At 42.5% G+C, this 18,188-nt stretch overlaps 1 protein-coding gene across 1 annotated transcript in view; it reads left to right on the forward strand.

Annotated features, from left to right (window-relative positions):
- Positions 1-18,188, forward strand: part of SVOPL (SVOP like) — a 64,918-nt gene that overhangs the window by 8,173 nt on the left and 38,557 nt on the right. Inside the window, 5 exon segments of the mRNA XM_032643990.1 lie at positions 609-733; positions 2,913-2,976; positions 7,154-7,279; positions 8,323-8,451; positions 16,248-16,321. Coding sequence (XP_032499881.1) covers positions 609-733; positions 2,913-2,976; positions 7,154-7,279; positions 8,323-8,451; positions 16,248-16,321 — 518 coding nt within the window.

Below are 18,188 nucleotides of genomic sequence, written 5' to 3' on the forward strand. Positions count from 1 at the left end.
TTCGACCAGAAGGGAAAGGTTTATGTGTTATATTACATGGATTATAGTATGTCTTTTCACTGGAATATTTTGCAGCTATTAAGATTATGTTTTCCCTTATAATCAGTGAAAATAGGATAAAACTGTGTTAATAGTATTTTCTCTGGGTTGGAGAATCAAAAGTGATTTAAATATTTTTATATCTTTTTCTTTTTTCCATATTTTCTACTATAAACTTGTTCTTACGATTAGAGAAAAAGCAAATCCTTACATTTTCTCCTTATACTCATTCCAGCACAGTGCTTTGTTGTGCTCCCAACATCCCTGTAAGCAGGGAGGACAAGTTTCTGCATTCTGATTTACAAGTTCGGGTTCCTGCCACCTGTGAGGGCGGAGGCTGTGGGGAGTTTTGAAGAATGGTCTAAACTCGGGATGTCTGGGCTTTCAGACAATAAAATGATATGAATTGTATTGTCTGATGATTGTGAGTGATCAGTAAGCTCGCTAAAAATTAGCTCCACAGAGAAGCAAACATCTGGAGGAAACTAAAAGTCACCTTCAGAAGTTAGGTTTGCTTCCTGACCTTCCATGGGGGCAGGTCCCATTAATGTCTCCTTTTGTTGCTTCAGATTTTGCTCATCTCGTTCCTGTGGGGAGCCTACTTCTCCTTGCTGACCTCATTCTCTCCCTCGTACATCTGGTTTGTCTTCCTGCGGACGATGGTGGGCTGTGGCGTGTCTGGCCATGCCCAAGGGTAAAGACATCACCTAGAGGACCCCAGAGGGAGATATGTGAACACCCAGAGACACATCCACTTAGTCTGTTAACCACATTCACTGTGGTTAATAGACTAAGAACATCAGTAAGTTTCAAATCTATACACTTCGCTTGTGCTAATCATTTTTGAGTCCCCCCCCCCCACCCAGTGATGGGTGCTTATTCCACTAGGAGCTCTTTGCCCGTCAAAATGATGTTTGATGGTGAGGCTAGCAGGGTGCTAGACTGAGCATGTGTTAATTTCTTTGTTCCTAAGGCATTTTTTAGATAAATAGTATTTTGTTAGACTAAATGCTAACAAAAAGTGCCGTATGAGGTAGGTAACAAAAATGTCAACCCGGACACAATCCATTAACTTACTGAGAATTTCTGGAAGACTTTAGTTTGACCATCAGCACCTGTAACATTCAGGAATAACTTTTAACGTGCCACGGCCCTGTAACTGAAGACGGTGTCAAAGTGAATTTGCAGAGCAGGTGAGACAGATTCCAACAGCTGTGCTGCTGCCTGTCTTTTTTCTGCCCTGGGTTAGGTGTGTAATACCTCATCATTCAGGGATGTGAGAGTTGTAATGCTAAATGTTCAGCAACTTGGGAGCCTCCCTTAAATTAACAAGGCTCCTCAAGCTATTTTCTCCTGGGTGCCTTAGAGCAAGTTGCCCTTAGACTATATTAGGAGATGTCAAAGCACCTAATTATTACCCTAATGTGTTAGGGAAAGAATCTTTCTTCTCTGGGGGCATAAGTTAAGCATCACTCCGTGCTCTGGAGCCCTAAAGGCGGAGAAGTTAAGTAGAATTTGAAAACATCCCTGAGGAAGCAGCTCAATAAATATGTTAAAACTCCAAACCCTGGTTAATAACTGCAACAGATAAGAACAATTAGAAAACAGATGAGACATAAGTCCATTTGTTCTCCTATTCAAAAAATTAATATGTACTTAATTAGAAACCTGTGCTTTGACTGTCATCATTAGTTGGAGGAACAATTTGCTTTCTCTTGGGCGTATTTTAATTTCCCACATATGTTTTAGAAAAGGGAATCAGGCTTGGCAAAATATTTTGACAGTGTTTCTCTTGGTGAAAGAAATGAGGCTAATATCTCTTACATGGCTGAAGGTTTAAAATAACTTTGGGAATAAAAATGTAAACAGAAGAGCACTTAGAAGTTTATTTTATATTGTTCTCTTACATGGGTTAATAATTGTATTTTGGTGTATGATCGTACAGGGAAAAATCTCTCTTCTGTATTTCTTTACACACTCAATAATTCTGCCAATACTTCACTTCTGGCACCAAACATGTGGATTTCTTTACACGCCAACAAATTCTCCAACACCCGCTGGGTGTCCTATAATTCCATTCAATTCTGAGCCTCGCTGGAGTTTGCGTAGACCCCGCAGGTTTAGGGCTCGGTCCCCACAAGACTGTCCTCCACTTCAGACACCAATCACCAGTAGTAGTCCCCAGGTTTACCCACAACTTGTCTGACTTGCTACAAATTGGAAGTTCCCACAAACTCCTCAGGTTCAATAATTTGCTAGAGTGTCTCAGAGAATCCAGGAAAAGTTTACTAATTGCAGATCTATTACAAAGGATATTTTAAAGGAAACATAAATAACCATCTGAGGAGAAATACACAGGGCAAGGTCTGGAAAGATCCAAGAACAGGAGCATCTGTCCCCGTGGAGTTCGCAGTGCACCGCTCCCAGCGCATAGCTATGTTCACCAACCTGGAAGCTCTCCGAGCCCGAGCCCTGTATGTTGGGAATTTTTATGGAGGCTTCATCACATAGGCATGATTGATTATTAACTCATTTTCCAGCCCCTCTCTTCTCTCCAGAGGAGTGGAGGTTAGGGCTGAAAGTTCCAAGATTCTAATCATGGCTTGTTTTTTCTAGACCAGCCCGCATCCAGGACTCCTCGAGAGTCTCTGCATTAGAACAAATGATGCTCCTATCACCCAGGAAATCCCAAGGTTTCCAGATTAGCAGGAACCAGGGACAGAGACCAACACACCTATTTCTTATCATTTTACAATGATGAATATTTATGTTTTTGAATTCTTTATCCCTGTGACAAGAAAAATTATGATTTTTTTTAAAAAGTTATTTGGTTTTATAAAAGCATTATTGTGTTTTCCCCCCTTCCTGTTTAGGCTAATCATAAAGACTGAATGTTTGCCTACAAAATATCGAGGCTGTATGCTCCTCTTGCCTCAGGTAAGGTAAAATGGGAATTCTTCTGGTCAGTCTTCTGATCCTGTAGGATATGGTTACCTGGTGTTTCTTCTGGTTGGTTGATTGTTCTTTGATTAGCATACTCCTATTACTTGGTACCAACCAAAGAGCATTAGGGATGCTTGACACCAGAAGTCCAATTCCAAGGTTTTCTGAGCCACGATGTATATCATCCAGCAGCAGCATTTAGAACACAGTAACCCCTTCCTCAGGAAACATTCTGCTGGCTGGTTTCACTAGAATGACAGAAGCTCAGGAATGCATCTGGGATGAACATTCTCTCCCCACTGGGTCTTCAGTGGAGGGATACAGCTACCACCCCTTTTAGAGTCTCCCTTGTGGATACTCGGGTCTGCAATTCCATAACTGGCTCATGCCTGTGGAACTTCTGTAATTGTCTCCTCCCAGCTGAGCCATTATCCAGGAGAGAAGGTGGGGATGTGCCCCCACCCTCCTCAGACCCCTGCTGGCTACTGACTAGAGGTTTTGCATCCAGAAGCAATCTAGGTGCCCTAGTACCCATCTTTGATGTCATCGTTATCCAAAAGCCCTGACTTTCAGAGCCCAGGAAAGTGATGACGCTTCCCACTGAAGCATCATATGTTGGGCAATAAATAAGGCAGTAGGAGAACATTTTAAATTTTATGTTTATTTTTCTGAAACTAAATTTAGGCAACAAAAAAAAATTAGAAAAACCCTAATAAATACTGAACGCTAACTCTTTATATTCTTCCCAGCTTTCTTCTTCTGATCTTTGTTAGATGAAGACCCATACTTTCAACAATTAGGGTTCGATTTTACACTTAATGGTATTTAATGGGCATAATCCTGTTCAAGCTCATCTGTGAACATTGTCTCTTCCACCTGCTACTCATTCTTTGTCCTGTTTCCTGTTATGTCTTCTCCTTGCTGGTCTTATTTTCCAGGTCTCCTGGGGTCATCTACTGATAATTGAGGAGTCCAGTGGTTTTAGCTATCTATGTACCTATTACCTCCCCCCAAATTATCTACAGCCAAGAGCATCTCCTTGAACTTCAGACCCAGGTGGCCAGGTTACCTGATAGCCACTTGAATATCCTGCAGGCTCCTCAAATACAACATTCATAGACCTGATCTCTTCATCTTCGTCTGGAGCCTCTTCTGTCCATGTCTCCACTGTCATTTCATAGCAAACTCTGTCCCCTCAGCTTCTGAGCCACACATTCAAGAGCTGTCCTGGACCCTCCCTTTATGTCATCATCATTCAATCAATCACCAAGCCCACTGACTCACCCCCTATTAGTGGACCTATAACTGCAGTGTCCATCAGCAAATCCTGTTGCCTTTACCTCCAAAATGTGTGCGAAATCCATCAGATAAAATTTTTTTTGGCCATTTCTCTACTAAAATCCTTTTCAATGCCACATCACCTCTTACCTGATCTACTGCAATGGCTTATTACTGGCCTTCTTACACGTTGCCTCTTCAGAAAGATCATCCCTGATCATTAAAAGTCACTCTCCATCACATTACTTTCTTTCTTTCATAGCCTTATCACTTTTCTGAAATATTCTTTTTTTTTTAATAGAATTCTTTGGTGATGAAATAGTCACCCCTTAATTAGCCCCCCCAAAGGGGTCTTTTTTTTTAACATCTTTATTGGAGTATAATTGCTTTACAATGGTGTGTTAGTTTCTGCTTTATAACAAAATGAATCAGTTATATATATACATATATCCCCATATCTCCTCCCTCTTGCGTCTCCCTTCCTCCCACCCTCCCTATCGCACCCCTCTAGGTGGTCACAAAGCACCGAGCTGATCTCCCTGTGCTATGTGGCTGCTTCCCACTAGCTATCTATTTTACGTTTGGTAGTGTATATATGTCCATGCCACTCTCTCACTTTGTCACAGCTTACCCTTCCCCCTCCCCATATCCTCAAGTCCATTCTCTAGTAAGTCTGTGTCTTTATTCCCATCTCGCCCTAGGTTCTTCATGACTTTTTTTTGTTGTTCCTTAGGTTCCATATATATGTGTTAGCATACAGTATTGTTTTTCCCTTTCTGACTTACTTCACTCTGTATGACAGACTCTAGGTCCATCCACCTCACTACAAATAACTCAATTTTGTTTCTTTTTATGGCTAAGTAATATTCCATTGTATATATGTGCCACATCTTCTTATCCATTCATCTGTTGATAGACACTTAGGTTGCTTCCATGTCCTGGCTATTGTAAATAGAGCTGCAATGAACATTTTGGTACATGACTCTTTTTGAATTATGGTATTCTCAGGGTATATGCCCAGTAGTGGGATTGCTGGGTCATATGGTAGTTCTGTTTTAGTTTTTTAAGGAACCTCCATACTGTTTCTCCATAGTGGCTGTATCAATTTACATTCCACCAACAGTGCAAGAGGGTTCCCTTTTCTCCGCACCCTTTCCGGTATTTATTGTTTGTAGATTTTTTGATGATGGCCATTCTGACCGGTGTGAGATGATATCTCATTGTAGTTTTGATTTGCATTTCTCTAATGATTAATGATGTTGAGCATCCTTTCATGTGTTTGTTGGCAATCTGTATATCTTCTTTGGAGAAATGTCTGTTTAGGTCTTCTGCCCATTTTTGGATTGGGTTGTTTGTTATTTTGATATTGAGCTTCATGAGCTGCTTGTATATTTTGGAGATTTATCCTTTGTCAGTTGCTTCATTTGCAAATATTTTCTCCCATTCTGAGGGTTGTCTTTTGGTCTTGTTTCTGGTTTCCTTTGCTGTGCAAAAGCTTTGAAGTTTCATTAGGTCCCATTTGTTTATTTTTGTTTTTATTTCCATTTCTCTAGGAGGTGGGTCAAAAAGAATCTGCTGTGATTTATGTCATAGAGTGTTCTGCCTATGTTTTCCTCTAAGAGTTTGATAGTGTCTGGCCTTACATTTAGGTCTTTAATCCATTTTGCGTTTATTTTTGTGTATGGTGTTAGGGAGTGTTCTAATTTAATACTTTTTTTTGTGTGTGTGTGTGGTATGCAGGCCTCTCACTATTGTGGCCTCTCCCGTTGCGGAGCACAGGCTCTGGACGTGCAGGATCAGCAGCTATGGCTCACGGGCCCAGCCGCTCCGCGGCATGCGGGATCTTCGCGGACCGGGGCACGAACCCGTGTCCCCTGCACCGGCAGGCGGACTCTCAACCACTGCGCCACCAGGGAAGCCCTAATTTCATACCTTTACATGTAGCTGTCCAGTTTTCCCAGCACCATTTTTTGAAGAGGCTGTCTTTTCTCCACTGTATATTCTTGCCTCCTTTATCAAAGAGAAGGTCAAAGGGTCTTTTTTAATATTCTCTTCTCTCCATCTCTGTGAGGTGGAATGGAGTTATCATCTACTTCTCATCTTCTGATGGGAAAATAATGCTCAGAATAACACTCAGAATTGTTCTAGTTCCAAATTCATGGGGCCTGGTCATAGGTGGCTCTCATGTTATTTGTTGGTATAAAATGATCTCAAGATAAATTTTTCAGTACAAAAAAGCAGTGTTGAGAAATATTTTTACTATGTTACCATTTGTGAACAAAGAACAAATATCCTTATTAGCTTGTATATGTATGTATATGCTTTGGAAGGATATAAGAAACTGGTGATATTGGTTTCTTCGGAGAAGAGGAACTGGACAGCAGGGAACTAGGAGCAGAGGCGGGTCTGTTCACAGTGCTCTCCTTTGTACCTTGAGTTACGAACCAGGGAATGTATTATTTATTCAAGAGAAGAAAGTCAATGTCTTGGGTCCCAGATTTGTAAAACTTTGGTGACATTGCTGACCCTGTCTTGCTGAGTCTTCCACTTATAGACAAGCAAACAGAGTCATGGAGAAGTGAAGTAACTTCCCCAGTTCATCCCGGTCCTGGAGGTGGTGCTGCTCCTTAACTAAAGCCTCTCTCCCATCTCACCTTCTTTCATTCTTTCTTTCTTTTCTTTTTCTTTTTGGGGGCGCAGCTTATGGGATCTTAGTTCCCCAACCAGGGATTGAACCTGCACCCTTGGCAGTGAGCGCACAGAGTCCTAACCACTGGACCGCCAGGGAAGTCCTCCCATCTCACCCACTTACAGTTACAATGCAGAAGAGGGTGGCTCCTGGCGGGGGCTGTGCAGCATCAACAGGAGGACATTGACCTTCCCTCTCCCCCAGGTTTTCGGGCTAGCCGGCTCCCTGCTCATCATCGGCCTGGCTTCCGTGGTCATCCCCACCATCGGGTGGCGCTGGCTCATCTGCATCACCTCCATCCCTGGCATCCTCCTCCTCATGGCCTTCATGGTAACCAAGCTCATGGGCTCCCTCTTGGCCTCCCCCTCCAGCTGGCCCAGTGGCCTCGTTGCCCCACAGATATCTTTCTCATGTTCACCTCTCTCCTTATTTAAGTATGTGTCTCAGTTGGCTCACTGTGGAAAGGGTGTTTTGGCAGAGTTAATGCACAAGCCCAGTCACGAAGGTGTGAATGCAGAATGTGTTTGGGGGAGAGCAGGCAGGCTGGAATGGCTGGAGTGTGGGGCGCTGGTGGGAGGCCGGCTGGGAAGACAGGCCTGTGTGCAGATTACAAAGGGCCTTGAGGACCAGGGGCACTGGGGGTTTGGAAGGGGTTATGTACTGGGAAGCTGGTACATGGCGGTGTGGAGGCTGTAGGAGGGAAGACAGAAAAGGTCAGAAAAGCAGTTAGAAGTGATCAGATTAATCCCAGTGGGTGATGAGGATGACCTGAGCTGCCCCCTGGCTGGGGAATGGTGACGAGGATGCGCTGGGGAAGAACCCACTGGCCTTCATTGCGTGGAGGTGCCAATGTCCCAGCATCAGTGGAGGGCTGTGCTGTTTTCTGAGTGTGGTGTTCAAAATATGCCGTAATCAGTGGGTTGTAGGCCTCTACAGTCAGGATGGTTCCTCCACTCGTGGGTGCTGGAGGCCCTGCCATGGTCACCCTTTAGGTTCTTGCACTGTGGGAGGTCCTGGGATTCCTGGGGGAGTGGCCGGGTGATGGAGGAGTGGAGAGGCGCCAGGGACCCCGGGCAGCGGCTGTTTACCACATTGGATGGAAGAATTTCATTGTGTTAAGTAGGTTGGGTCAAACTGGGGCGAAGCTCTGTATCAGTCCACTGTCGTCCGAGATGGGACAGCGATAAGGAGAAGGCAACTGTTTGTTCCGCTAGGGTTGCAAGAGTACACCTGCTATATTTTTGCTGTAAAGCTTGCTACATCCTTTACCATCTCAGGGAAACTGGGACAGTGTAGTGTATGGAACCGTGATAGTGGTACCTCTGGGGTCCACAGCAGTTGCAACTCTGGTGTTCTTTGTCATCTGTGCCCAGTTTATTCCTGAATCTGCTCGGTTCAGTGTCTCTACCGGGAACACTCAGGCTGCCCTGGTTACACTGGAGCGCATCGCCAAGATGAACCGCTCAGTCGTGCTGGAGGGGAAGCTCGTGGAGCCTATCCTGGTGAGTTCTTCTCCCCCAACCAGGGGTCGCCAGAAATCCCCTTAGTGGTGGAAGGCTAGAGGGAAGGGCAACCGATCCCTCCAGTGCGGAAAAGAGCAGAGGGAACTGATACTAAATCCAGCTCCACCATGAGCCAGGTAGCGCTGTTACCTACTACCACTTTTTAAAAAAAAATTTATCGAAGTACAGTTGACTTACAATGTTGTGTTTCATCTGTGCTGTACAGCAAAGTGACTCTGTTATACATATATATATATTCTTTTCCATAATTCTTTTCCATTATGGTTTATCACAGGATATTGAATATAGTTCCGTGTGCTATACTGTAGGACCTTGTTGTTTATCCATCCTGTATATAACAGTTTGCATCTGCTAATCCCACACTCCCACTCCTTCCCTCCCCCTGCCCCGCCCCCCATGCTTGGCAACCACAAGTCTGTTCTCTATATTTGTGAATTTGTTTTTCTTCATAGATAAGTTCATTTGTGTCATATTTTAGATTCCACATATAAGTGATATCATATGATATATGTCTTTCTCTGTCTGACTTACTTCACTTAGTATGATAAGCTCTAGGCCTATCCATGTTGCTGCAAATGGCATTATTTCATTCTTTTTAACGGCTGAGTAGTAATCCATTGTATATATATACCACATCTTCTTTATCCATTCATCTGTTGATGGACATTTAGGTTGTTTCCATGTCTTAGCAATTGTGAATAGTGCTGCAATGAACACTGGGGTGCAGGTATCTTTTTGAATTATAGTTTTGTCTGGGTATATGCCCAGGAGTGGGATTGTTGGATTATATGGCAACTCTATTTTTAGTTTTTTGAGGAACCTCCATACTATTCTCCTTAGTGGCTGCATCAATTTACATTCCCATCAACAGTGTAGGAGGGTTCCCTTTTCTCCACACCCTCTCCAGCATTTATTATTTGTAGACTTTTTAATGATGGCCATTCTGACTGCCTACCATCACTTTTCTCATCAATGAAATGGAAATAATAACACCTTGCAGAGCTAGTCTCATGATTTAGCCCCACTGTTTATAGGGGAGAGATTGTTTTATAATTTTATGTTCCTTGTATTGGCCTTGTCTTATTGATATCAAACGTATAAACCTTATTAAATGATTTTTTAAAATAAAATTTGGCATTTAAATTCTGTTGGTTCCAGGACTGTCAAGGTCAATCTGCAATCATTTCTCTCACCAGCCCAGACCACCCACTTCACCCATCTGCAGGCAGGTCAGTCACAGGCTCCTGGAAGAGCTTTCCAGCTCTGTCCTGCGATCTCCAAGACAGTTTATGTGAGATAGGAATTAACCTCTTGGAATGTTTGGTAAAACTTATCTGTAAAGTTGTTTATCCCTAATATTTATTTTAAGGTGCGTGGTAACAGAATAATTGGGGGTATCACAAAGAGGAGTTCTAAAACTATCATTCAGTTTGTGTAAATGTTAATGCCTACTTAGTTTAATACTCTTGATTGAGTCAATTTTGGTAATATATATTTTAGAAAATTGCCCAGTTCATCTGGGTTTTCCAATTTATTGGTATAAAATTATTCCCAGTGTTCCCTTTTGTTTCAAATATCTACTGTGTATGTCTTCTTTTTCACTTTTAGTATTGTTTATTTGTGCCTTCTTTTTTCTGTGGTCCTCTTACTAGAGGTTTGTCTGTTTTATTAAACTTCAAAGAATGAGGGCTTTTTTGTTTCTGTTGTTTTTCTCTTTATGGTTGTTTTGGTGGTCTCATTAATTTCTACACCCTTCTTTTGTTTACTTCTTTGGCTTTTTATGTTCTTCTAGCTTCTTGAGTTCAGTATTTAGCTCATTTATTTTCAGTCTTTTTGATTTTTAATAAACCATTTAGTTGCATTCAGCAAGTTTTGTTACAGAGTAATTTTATTTCTATTTTGTAACTGCTATGAGTTTCTCTTTAGCCAATGACTTATTTGTTAATGATTTTTTTATTCTTTGTTTCTAATTTAATTGCATTTTGACCAGAGCATGTTATCAATTATTTGGAATTTGTTGAGACTTCTTTTGTTCTCTACATAGTGACTTTTTATTAATAGTCCATGTGTGCTTAAGAAGAACATGTGTTCTCATTGAGCATATATATTGTTATATTCAATATAATTATGCCATGTAAATATCTGAATACCTGTTCTAGATTTTGCCAGGTTCAGCTAACAGTTTTTCAATAAGACGATGGTTTTGTTAGTTTCTCCTTATAAGCCTGACAGTTTACTCCATATAGTTTGAGGCTATCTTGCTGCATCCTAGCATAAGATTGACTTATTCAGTGTGTGGATTGATCTGACTACCTGAAATATTTCTTTGTAATGCTTTGGGCCTTAAATTTTATTTTCTTTCATACTAATATGTCAGAACTGGTTTGGGTTAATGTTTTCCTGGTGTACCTTTTTCTAGCTCTTCATTTTAGCTTGTTTATGTTGCTTTGCTTTAAACATATTTCTTAGAAGTAAATAGCTGATCTTGTTTTTCATTCAATCTGAGAGTCTGTATCTTTTAATAATGAGTTTGATCCATTTGTATCTATTGTGATTACTGGCATACTTGCACTTACCTCTGTCGTTCATTTTCTATTGCTTCTTAACTGTGTCTTTCCTTTTCTGCTTTCTTCTCCTTTCTCCTTCTATTAGATTGATTCAGTTTGCTCCACTCGCCAACCCCTACCCCATACTTCCTTCTACTGCTTGGAATTTACGCATTCTGTTTCTTTTATTACAGCCCTTAAATAGTGAAAATGTGCGCCTACAACAGCTAATGTCATTTGGTATCTTTATCTGCCTTCGGAACAATACAAGAACCTTAAACATGTTCATTCTGATTTGCCCATCTCATCTTCCAAATCAATTTTTGCCTGGTATTTTAATTTCATATTGTTCATAAGTTGTCCTGAATTAGACATTATTTTAAAGTCAGTATCTATTTAGATTTATTAATGTTTTATTACTTTCTTATTAGTGTCAAACTTAATTTTTACAACCACGTTCTTGTATCCCTCTCCTTTTTGTTGGGTTAATTTGGTTTCACATTTAATATGTTAAATGTTGGATCTATGTCGGTTTAATTGGATATAAGAAGCATGATAGGGCTTCCCTGGTGGCGTAGTGCTTGAGAGTCCGCCTGCTGATGCAGGGGACACGGGTTCGTGCCCCGGTCCGGGAAGATCCCACATGCCACGGAGCAGCTGGGCCCGTGAGCCATGGCCACTGAGCCTGTGTGTCCAGAGCCTGTGCTCCGCAACGGGAGAGGGCCCACAACAGTGAGAGGCCTGCGTACCGCAAAAAAAAAAAAAAAAAAAAAAAAAAAGAAGCATGATACAGATCTAGCTTTGTCACATCCAAATAGCTAACCAGTTGCACTTATGTATTTTTACTGAATAATCCACCCTCTATATATTTGAATCTATTGTTGAATATATGTTCTAATTGATAGGTTTGTAGATTCAAATATATATGAGATTTATTATATAATAAATAGAGCATTTTATATTTTTGGGAAAAGGATACAGGTTAATTGTTGGTCTAATATAGCACTCTTAATTATAGTATAATACAATTTTCATATTTAGTAAGGTACTTACCCCTTGTAAAAGTTCTTTTTCAGAATCTTCCAAGCTATTTTCTCAGTCTTATTTTTCTAGAACAACTTGAAGTGAAGTGGGCGTGAAGATCTCTTTGAGATCCTATTTTCATTTCCTCTGGATATTTACCCAGAGGTGGGATTGCTGGATCGCACAGCAGTTCTATGTTTAATCTTCTGAGGAATAGCCATACTGTTTTCCATAGTGGCTGTACACTTTATGGCAGAGCCTCTTCTTGACCCAGCTCTTGCTCCATGCCTGAGCCGGGTCCAGAGCGGCAACAGCTCTTCCCACCCACCTCCCCAAATCTGACTCTGTCAGGGATTATGTGGCAACAGCAGGACAGGTGATATCCAAATGTACAGTTCTTAAGTGTCCTACACACAAGTGAGAGGTAGGCTTTTCTGGGTGTTTCTGACTGGTTTCCCAGGACATCACTGATGACAAAAAACACTGTAATCCCACTGCCACCTGGCCTGCTGCTGGACGTGTTAAGTGTGAGATAGAGTGTGCTCAATAATAATGTGAAAATGAGGATTAAATGTCCCAAACTTCCCCACACTCACAATTGTAGTTTGGTAAGGTATTCTCACTTTGCTTTGTGGAGTGTTTCCCCTAATTATTACACATGCCTCAAAACCTAATTGGGAAATAAGAAACTCAAACTTTTGGGAAGCTCCCTGGCGGTCCAGTGGTTAGGATTCCTGTGCTTCCACTGCAGGGGGCACGGGTTCAATCCCTGACTGGGGAACTAAGATCCCATGTGCTCTATGGTGTGGCCAAAAAAAAAGAAACTCAAGCTTTCTTCCAAAGAATTAAGGATGATTCTGTTATTCTAATTTATTTTCTGGAGTTTGGATATAAGCCCTTGTGGTTCAGAGGTCAGGACCCTACTAGTAGGCAGTATCAGATAACCCCCACCTTCCTACCAAGATACTGACAGTTACATCTTATCTTGCAAAGCATGGTGGGAAGACTAATTAGTTGCTAGGCAACAATGATTAAATGAAGGAAGTGATTATGCTTTGAAGAGACTGGCACATAATCTTTTTTTTTTTTTTTTTTTTTTTTATGCGTTACGCGGGCCTCTCACTGTTGTGGCCTCTCCCGTTGCGGAGGACAGGCTCCGGACGCGCAGGCTCAGCAGCCATGGCTCACGGGCCCAGCCGCTCCGCGGCATGTGGGATCTTCCCAGACTGGGGCACGAACCCGCGTCCCCTGCATCGGCAGGCGGACTCCCAACCACTGCGCCACCAGGGAAGCCCGTGGCACATAATCTTTAAGTGGCTATGAAATTTTGATTGTCAATATATAAAAAATAAACTTTGTTGCAGAGAGAGAAAAAAATCTTAGCAGAGACAATTAACTCAAAACCATGGACAGTTGAATGATCATGAGCGTCCAATTCAACCATTTTTGATGCGTATTTTTTACTTTGAACCAGTAGTTGTTCCAGGACTGAAGAGCACCGAGGTTACTTCTCTCCTCTTTCCTTTTTTTCCTCCTCCTTTTCCGTCCCTCTCCACCCTCCTATCCCCCATCCCTCATCCCCCACCTTCCCTCTGCCACTGTGTATTAGTTCACCTGGGCTGCCATAACAAAATAGCACACACTGGGTGGCTTAAACAACAGAGATTAATTTTCTCACAATTCTGGAGGCTAGAAATCCAAGGTCAAGGTGTTACAGAGCTGATTTCTTCTGAGGTCCCTTCCCTTGCCTTTTAGATGTCCATCTTCTCCCTGTGTCTTCACATCATCTTCCCTCTGTGTGTGTCTGTGTTTTAATCTCCTCTTTCATAAGAACATCAGTCATAATTGGATTACAGTCCACCCTAATGACCTCATTTTAGCTCAGTTACCTCTCTCTTTTGTTTTTTTTTTTTTTTGGCTGCACCATGCAGCTTGCAGGATCTTAATCTCCCTGACCAGGGATCCAACCCAGGCTCCGGCAGTGAAAGCGCCACGTCCTAACCACTGGGCCACCAGGGAATTCCCCAGTGACCTCTTTAAAGACCCCATCTCCAAATACAGCCCCACTCTGAGGGTTAGGACTTCAACATATGAATTTGGAGCAACACAATTCTCATAAGAACCGCCCTCCCTCCTCCAGCCTCTCTATATGCTCAGCCGTCCCTCGACATTCTTCCTCCCTCCTCCCTCTCACTGTACATCCTGCCCCTTTCTCCTCCTCCCTTCTTCCTCCCACTTTACTTCTCTTGACTTCACCTTGCTGCCTCCATCCATCATGCCCATTAGATGATCTTGTTCTTCTCCATGGTGGTCTATAGAGCAAGGCCCTGTGGATACAGAGCTATAAACAAGAGACTCTGCCTTCAGGGCTTTTAAATCTGGTTAGAGAGATGAGACGCACGTAGGAAAGAATCAGTCACAAAACAGAGCCCCGATGCTTAGAGCCAGGTGAGTGGACCAGGGAGCAGAGTGCGTAGGATCCGAGCAGAGAGGTGACCATAAGCTGGTGGGAGCCACCCCCAGAGAGAAGGGGGGCAGTCACTGCGCACTGAAAGGAGAGGCAGCCTCAGGGGAGGAAGAAGGCCACTGATGGCAGGAGGAACAGTGTGAGGCCAAAGGTGGGAATGCACAGTGAGTTTGGTCCATTGGTGGCCGTCAGAGTGCCATGCAGAGGAGGCTGGGCAAGATGCTGTGGGCAGTGGAGCCTCTGCAGCTTCACTCCCAAGACGCTGAGATGAAAGGCTTTGGGGGCTGTCTGAGGACGGGTCACACCATGCAGGAGGTGAATAAGTCCACCCATTGGATTGCAGCCAAAGGTTCAGAACCAAATGACTTATTAGGATAAAAGGTATATATTTTATAATGACATGACTCTCCAATGACACTTGGGGCGGTAAGGGGACTGCAGTCACATCTAAACCCAGGGGACATGGCAGAGAGGCAGATGGGCAGGACTCAGGACTGGTGCATGGGAAACTGGGAGTCCAGACTGGCTCTGCCTCCAAACGGCTGTGTGATCTTGGCAGGTCACTTACCCACTCTGGGCCATATATTCTGTGTTGAAAATGGGAGGATAGGGCTAGATCAGAGGTTTTTTCCAAAGATGAGTAACCAGAGCCCCGATACGGAAAGCAGATGAAAGTGGAGTGTCAGTTGCTCAAGTCCACCCACAATGAAATCCAGGAACTGAGCCTGAAAGTTGGGGGCAGGGGGCGGGCGGTGGTGTATGGGGCAAAAGACCTCTAAGTTCTCTGAGAGCTCTTTCGGTGACAATAAAATCCAGGACTCCCCAGACCACACTTCTGGACTCCCTAGAGGGGGCCTGTAATCCCAGGTCAATTTGTGAGAAAAGAATAGTTGGTTTTCAACTGAGCACCTCCTCCAGCCCCCAAGCATTCCTAGCTTTACGTAAAAATCCATTACTGCCCAATCATCTATAACCCATCCTTACTTATTTTGATCCAAACATACTTAATAGGCACTGACTATGGACAAGAACTTTTACAAATTACCCTGATGACACACAGAGAAATTGGGCACTGTATCCTCTATTCAAATTCAGGCTGCTTGTTTTTTGCACAAGCCTCACACTCTTTTTTATTTATTTATTTATTTTTTTTGCGGTACGCAGGCCTCACTGTTGCGGCCTCTCCCGTTGCGGAGCACAGGCTCCGGACGCGCAGGCTCAGTGGCCATGGCTCATGGGCCCAGCCGCTCCGCGGCATGTGGGATCCTCCCGGACCGGGGCACGAACCCGTGTCCCCTGCATCGGCAGGCAGTCTCTCAACCACTGCGCCACCAGGGAAGCCCCTCACACTCTTTTTTAATGTTAGGTTTTTTCATCTTAATGTTAAAAGATTCTCCCATCAGTTTTATAGTTGCTTTTCATGTATACTCCTATTTTCCATACTCCACCCCACCTCTCGCCAGCACTGGTGAGAAGAGGAAGAGTGAAAGGGTTAGAATCTTAAATTCAATGAGTTTTGGTACTTGACAATGATAACAAAAAGTATGCAAAGACTGATTGGCTGAGACGAATGTGTTAAAAGCAGTATTTATGTGAGGGGTATCCGGGGAGCTGAGTGGCTATCTCACCCTACCAGATTCCCACGTTGTTCTTGTTTTCTGTGATCTAAAATATTAGAGTCACCTTTGCCTGTCCTTAACCCACTAAATCTATTCTGTCTCCCCCTTTCACTACCCCAGGAAAAAAGAGGAAGATTTACAGACCTATTGGATGCTAAATATTTACGGACCACATTACAGATCTGGGTCATATGGTAAGAATGGTATTATTTCAAAGCTAGGTTTAAATAAACAAGCATTTCAGTGGGAGAAAGCCCACTGAAGTAAATCCCTTCTGAGTGCTCTGGGGAGAAAACACAAGGCAGACACCAGCAATGCTTTATCTTTCTGCCACCAACCAAAAAATAGATATAAAATAACAATATAAAAAGAAAGAGAAAGAAAAAATATCCAAATCATCTACAAACAGCTTTTAAGTTTTTCATCTGAGTGTATGAGCTCTGTACTAACCTTTTGCAGCCTGGTCTCTTCCCTCACCACATTCCAGGAACTGATCCTTTGAGGTCACTGATAATCAAATTCAAAGGAATAGACTCAGTGGTCCTCTCTATGCAGCCATGACCTTGAGTAAGCAAAGATTTTCTAAACAGGACGCAAAAAGTGCTAACTCTAAAGGAAAAGATTGATGAGTTTGCCTACATTAAGTTAGGAACTCTGTGTCCTGAGAAATCATGAAGAGCCTGAAAGGTAAGCCACCAACTGAGAGAAGAAATTTCCAATATGTATGTCCAACAAACTATATATACATGTTCTATATATTATTAATATATATTTCTATTATATAATTTTTTTTTCAACAAGAAAAACATACACAACCCAGTAGAGAAATAGGCAAAAGACTTGAACAGGCACTTGACCAAAAATGTGTATCAAATAAACATATGAAAACATGTTCAACCTTAAAGTCACCAGGGAAATGCAAATTAAAACCAAATGAGACACCATTACAAATCCACCCAAATGGCTAAAATTAAAAAGACTGAGGACTTCCCTGGGGGTGCAGTGGTTAAGAATCTGCCTGCCAATGTGGGGGACATGGGTCTTCTCCCTGGTCCGGGAAGATCCCACATGCCGAGGAGCAACTAAGCCCGTGCGACACAACTACTGAGCCTGTGCTCTAGAGCCCGCGAGCCACAGCTACTGAGCCTGCATGTGACAACTTCTGAAGTCTACACACCTAGAGCCCGTGTTCTGCAACAAAGAGTAGCCCCCGCTCGCTGCAACTAGGGAAAGCCCGCATGCAGCAACGAAGACCCAACGTAGCCAGAAATAAATTAGAAAAAAAAAAGTTTGAAAAGATAACCTTAAAAAAAAATAAAAAATGAAATTAAAAAAACTGACCATGTTGGGAAGGATGTAAAGTAACTGGAATTTTCCTGCACTCCTGATTGGCATTCAAATTAGTACAACCACTTTGGAAAACTGTTTAGAGGTTTCTACTACAGTTGGAAGTATGCATAGCCTATGGCTCAACAATTCTACCCCTAGATTTCTACCCAACAGAAATGCATCGTAAAATAAAATAGCATCATATTATTTGTAACAGCTCCAACTACGAACAACCCACATGCCCATCAACAGGTATAATGGATAGATTCTGTTATATTCATAAAATAGAATACTACACAGTAATAAAAAGGAGAAAACTGGCGCTCTGTGCTCAACATGGCTGAACCTTACAAATGTAATAATGAGCAAAGAAAGTCAGACACACAAAATACATATTATGTGGTTCCATTTATATCAAGATTCAAGACAGAAACTGTAGTGTTTGAATTCAGGAGAGTAGGTGTCTATCTGCCTTTCCCAGATATAATCACTAAAAATAGGTTGGCGTCTCCTCTTGAGACTCTTTAATTTTTAAAATGCTCTTAATATTTGGGGAATTCCCCGGTGGACTAGTGGTTTGGGACTCAGTGCTTGCACTGCCGTGGCCTGGGTTCAATCCTGGTTGGGGAACTGAGATCCTGCAAGCTGCGTGGTGTGGCCGAAAAAAAAATATACTTCATATTTGGAAATTAAACCAAAAAAATATTAAAGATACCTTCATAACAAGGAGAG

The sequence above is a fragment of the Phocoena sinus genome, chromosome 9, assembly GCF_008692025.1.
Source record: "Phocoena sinus isolate mPhoSin1 chromosome 9, mPhoSin1.pri, whole genome shotgun sequence".
NCBI lineage: Eukaryota > Metazoa > Chordata > Mammalia > Artiodactyla > Phocoenidae > Phocoena > Phocoena sinus.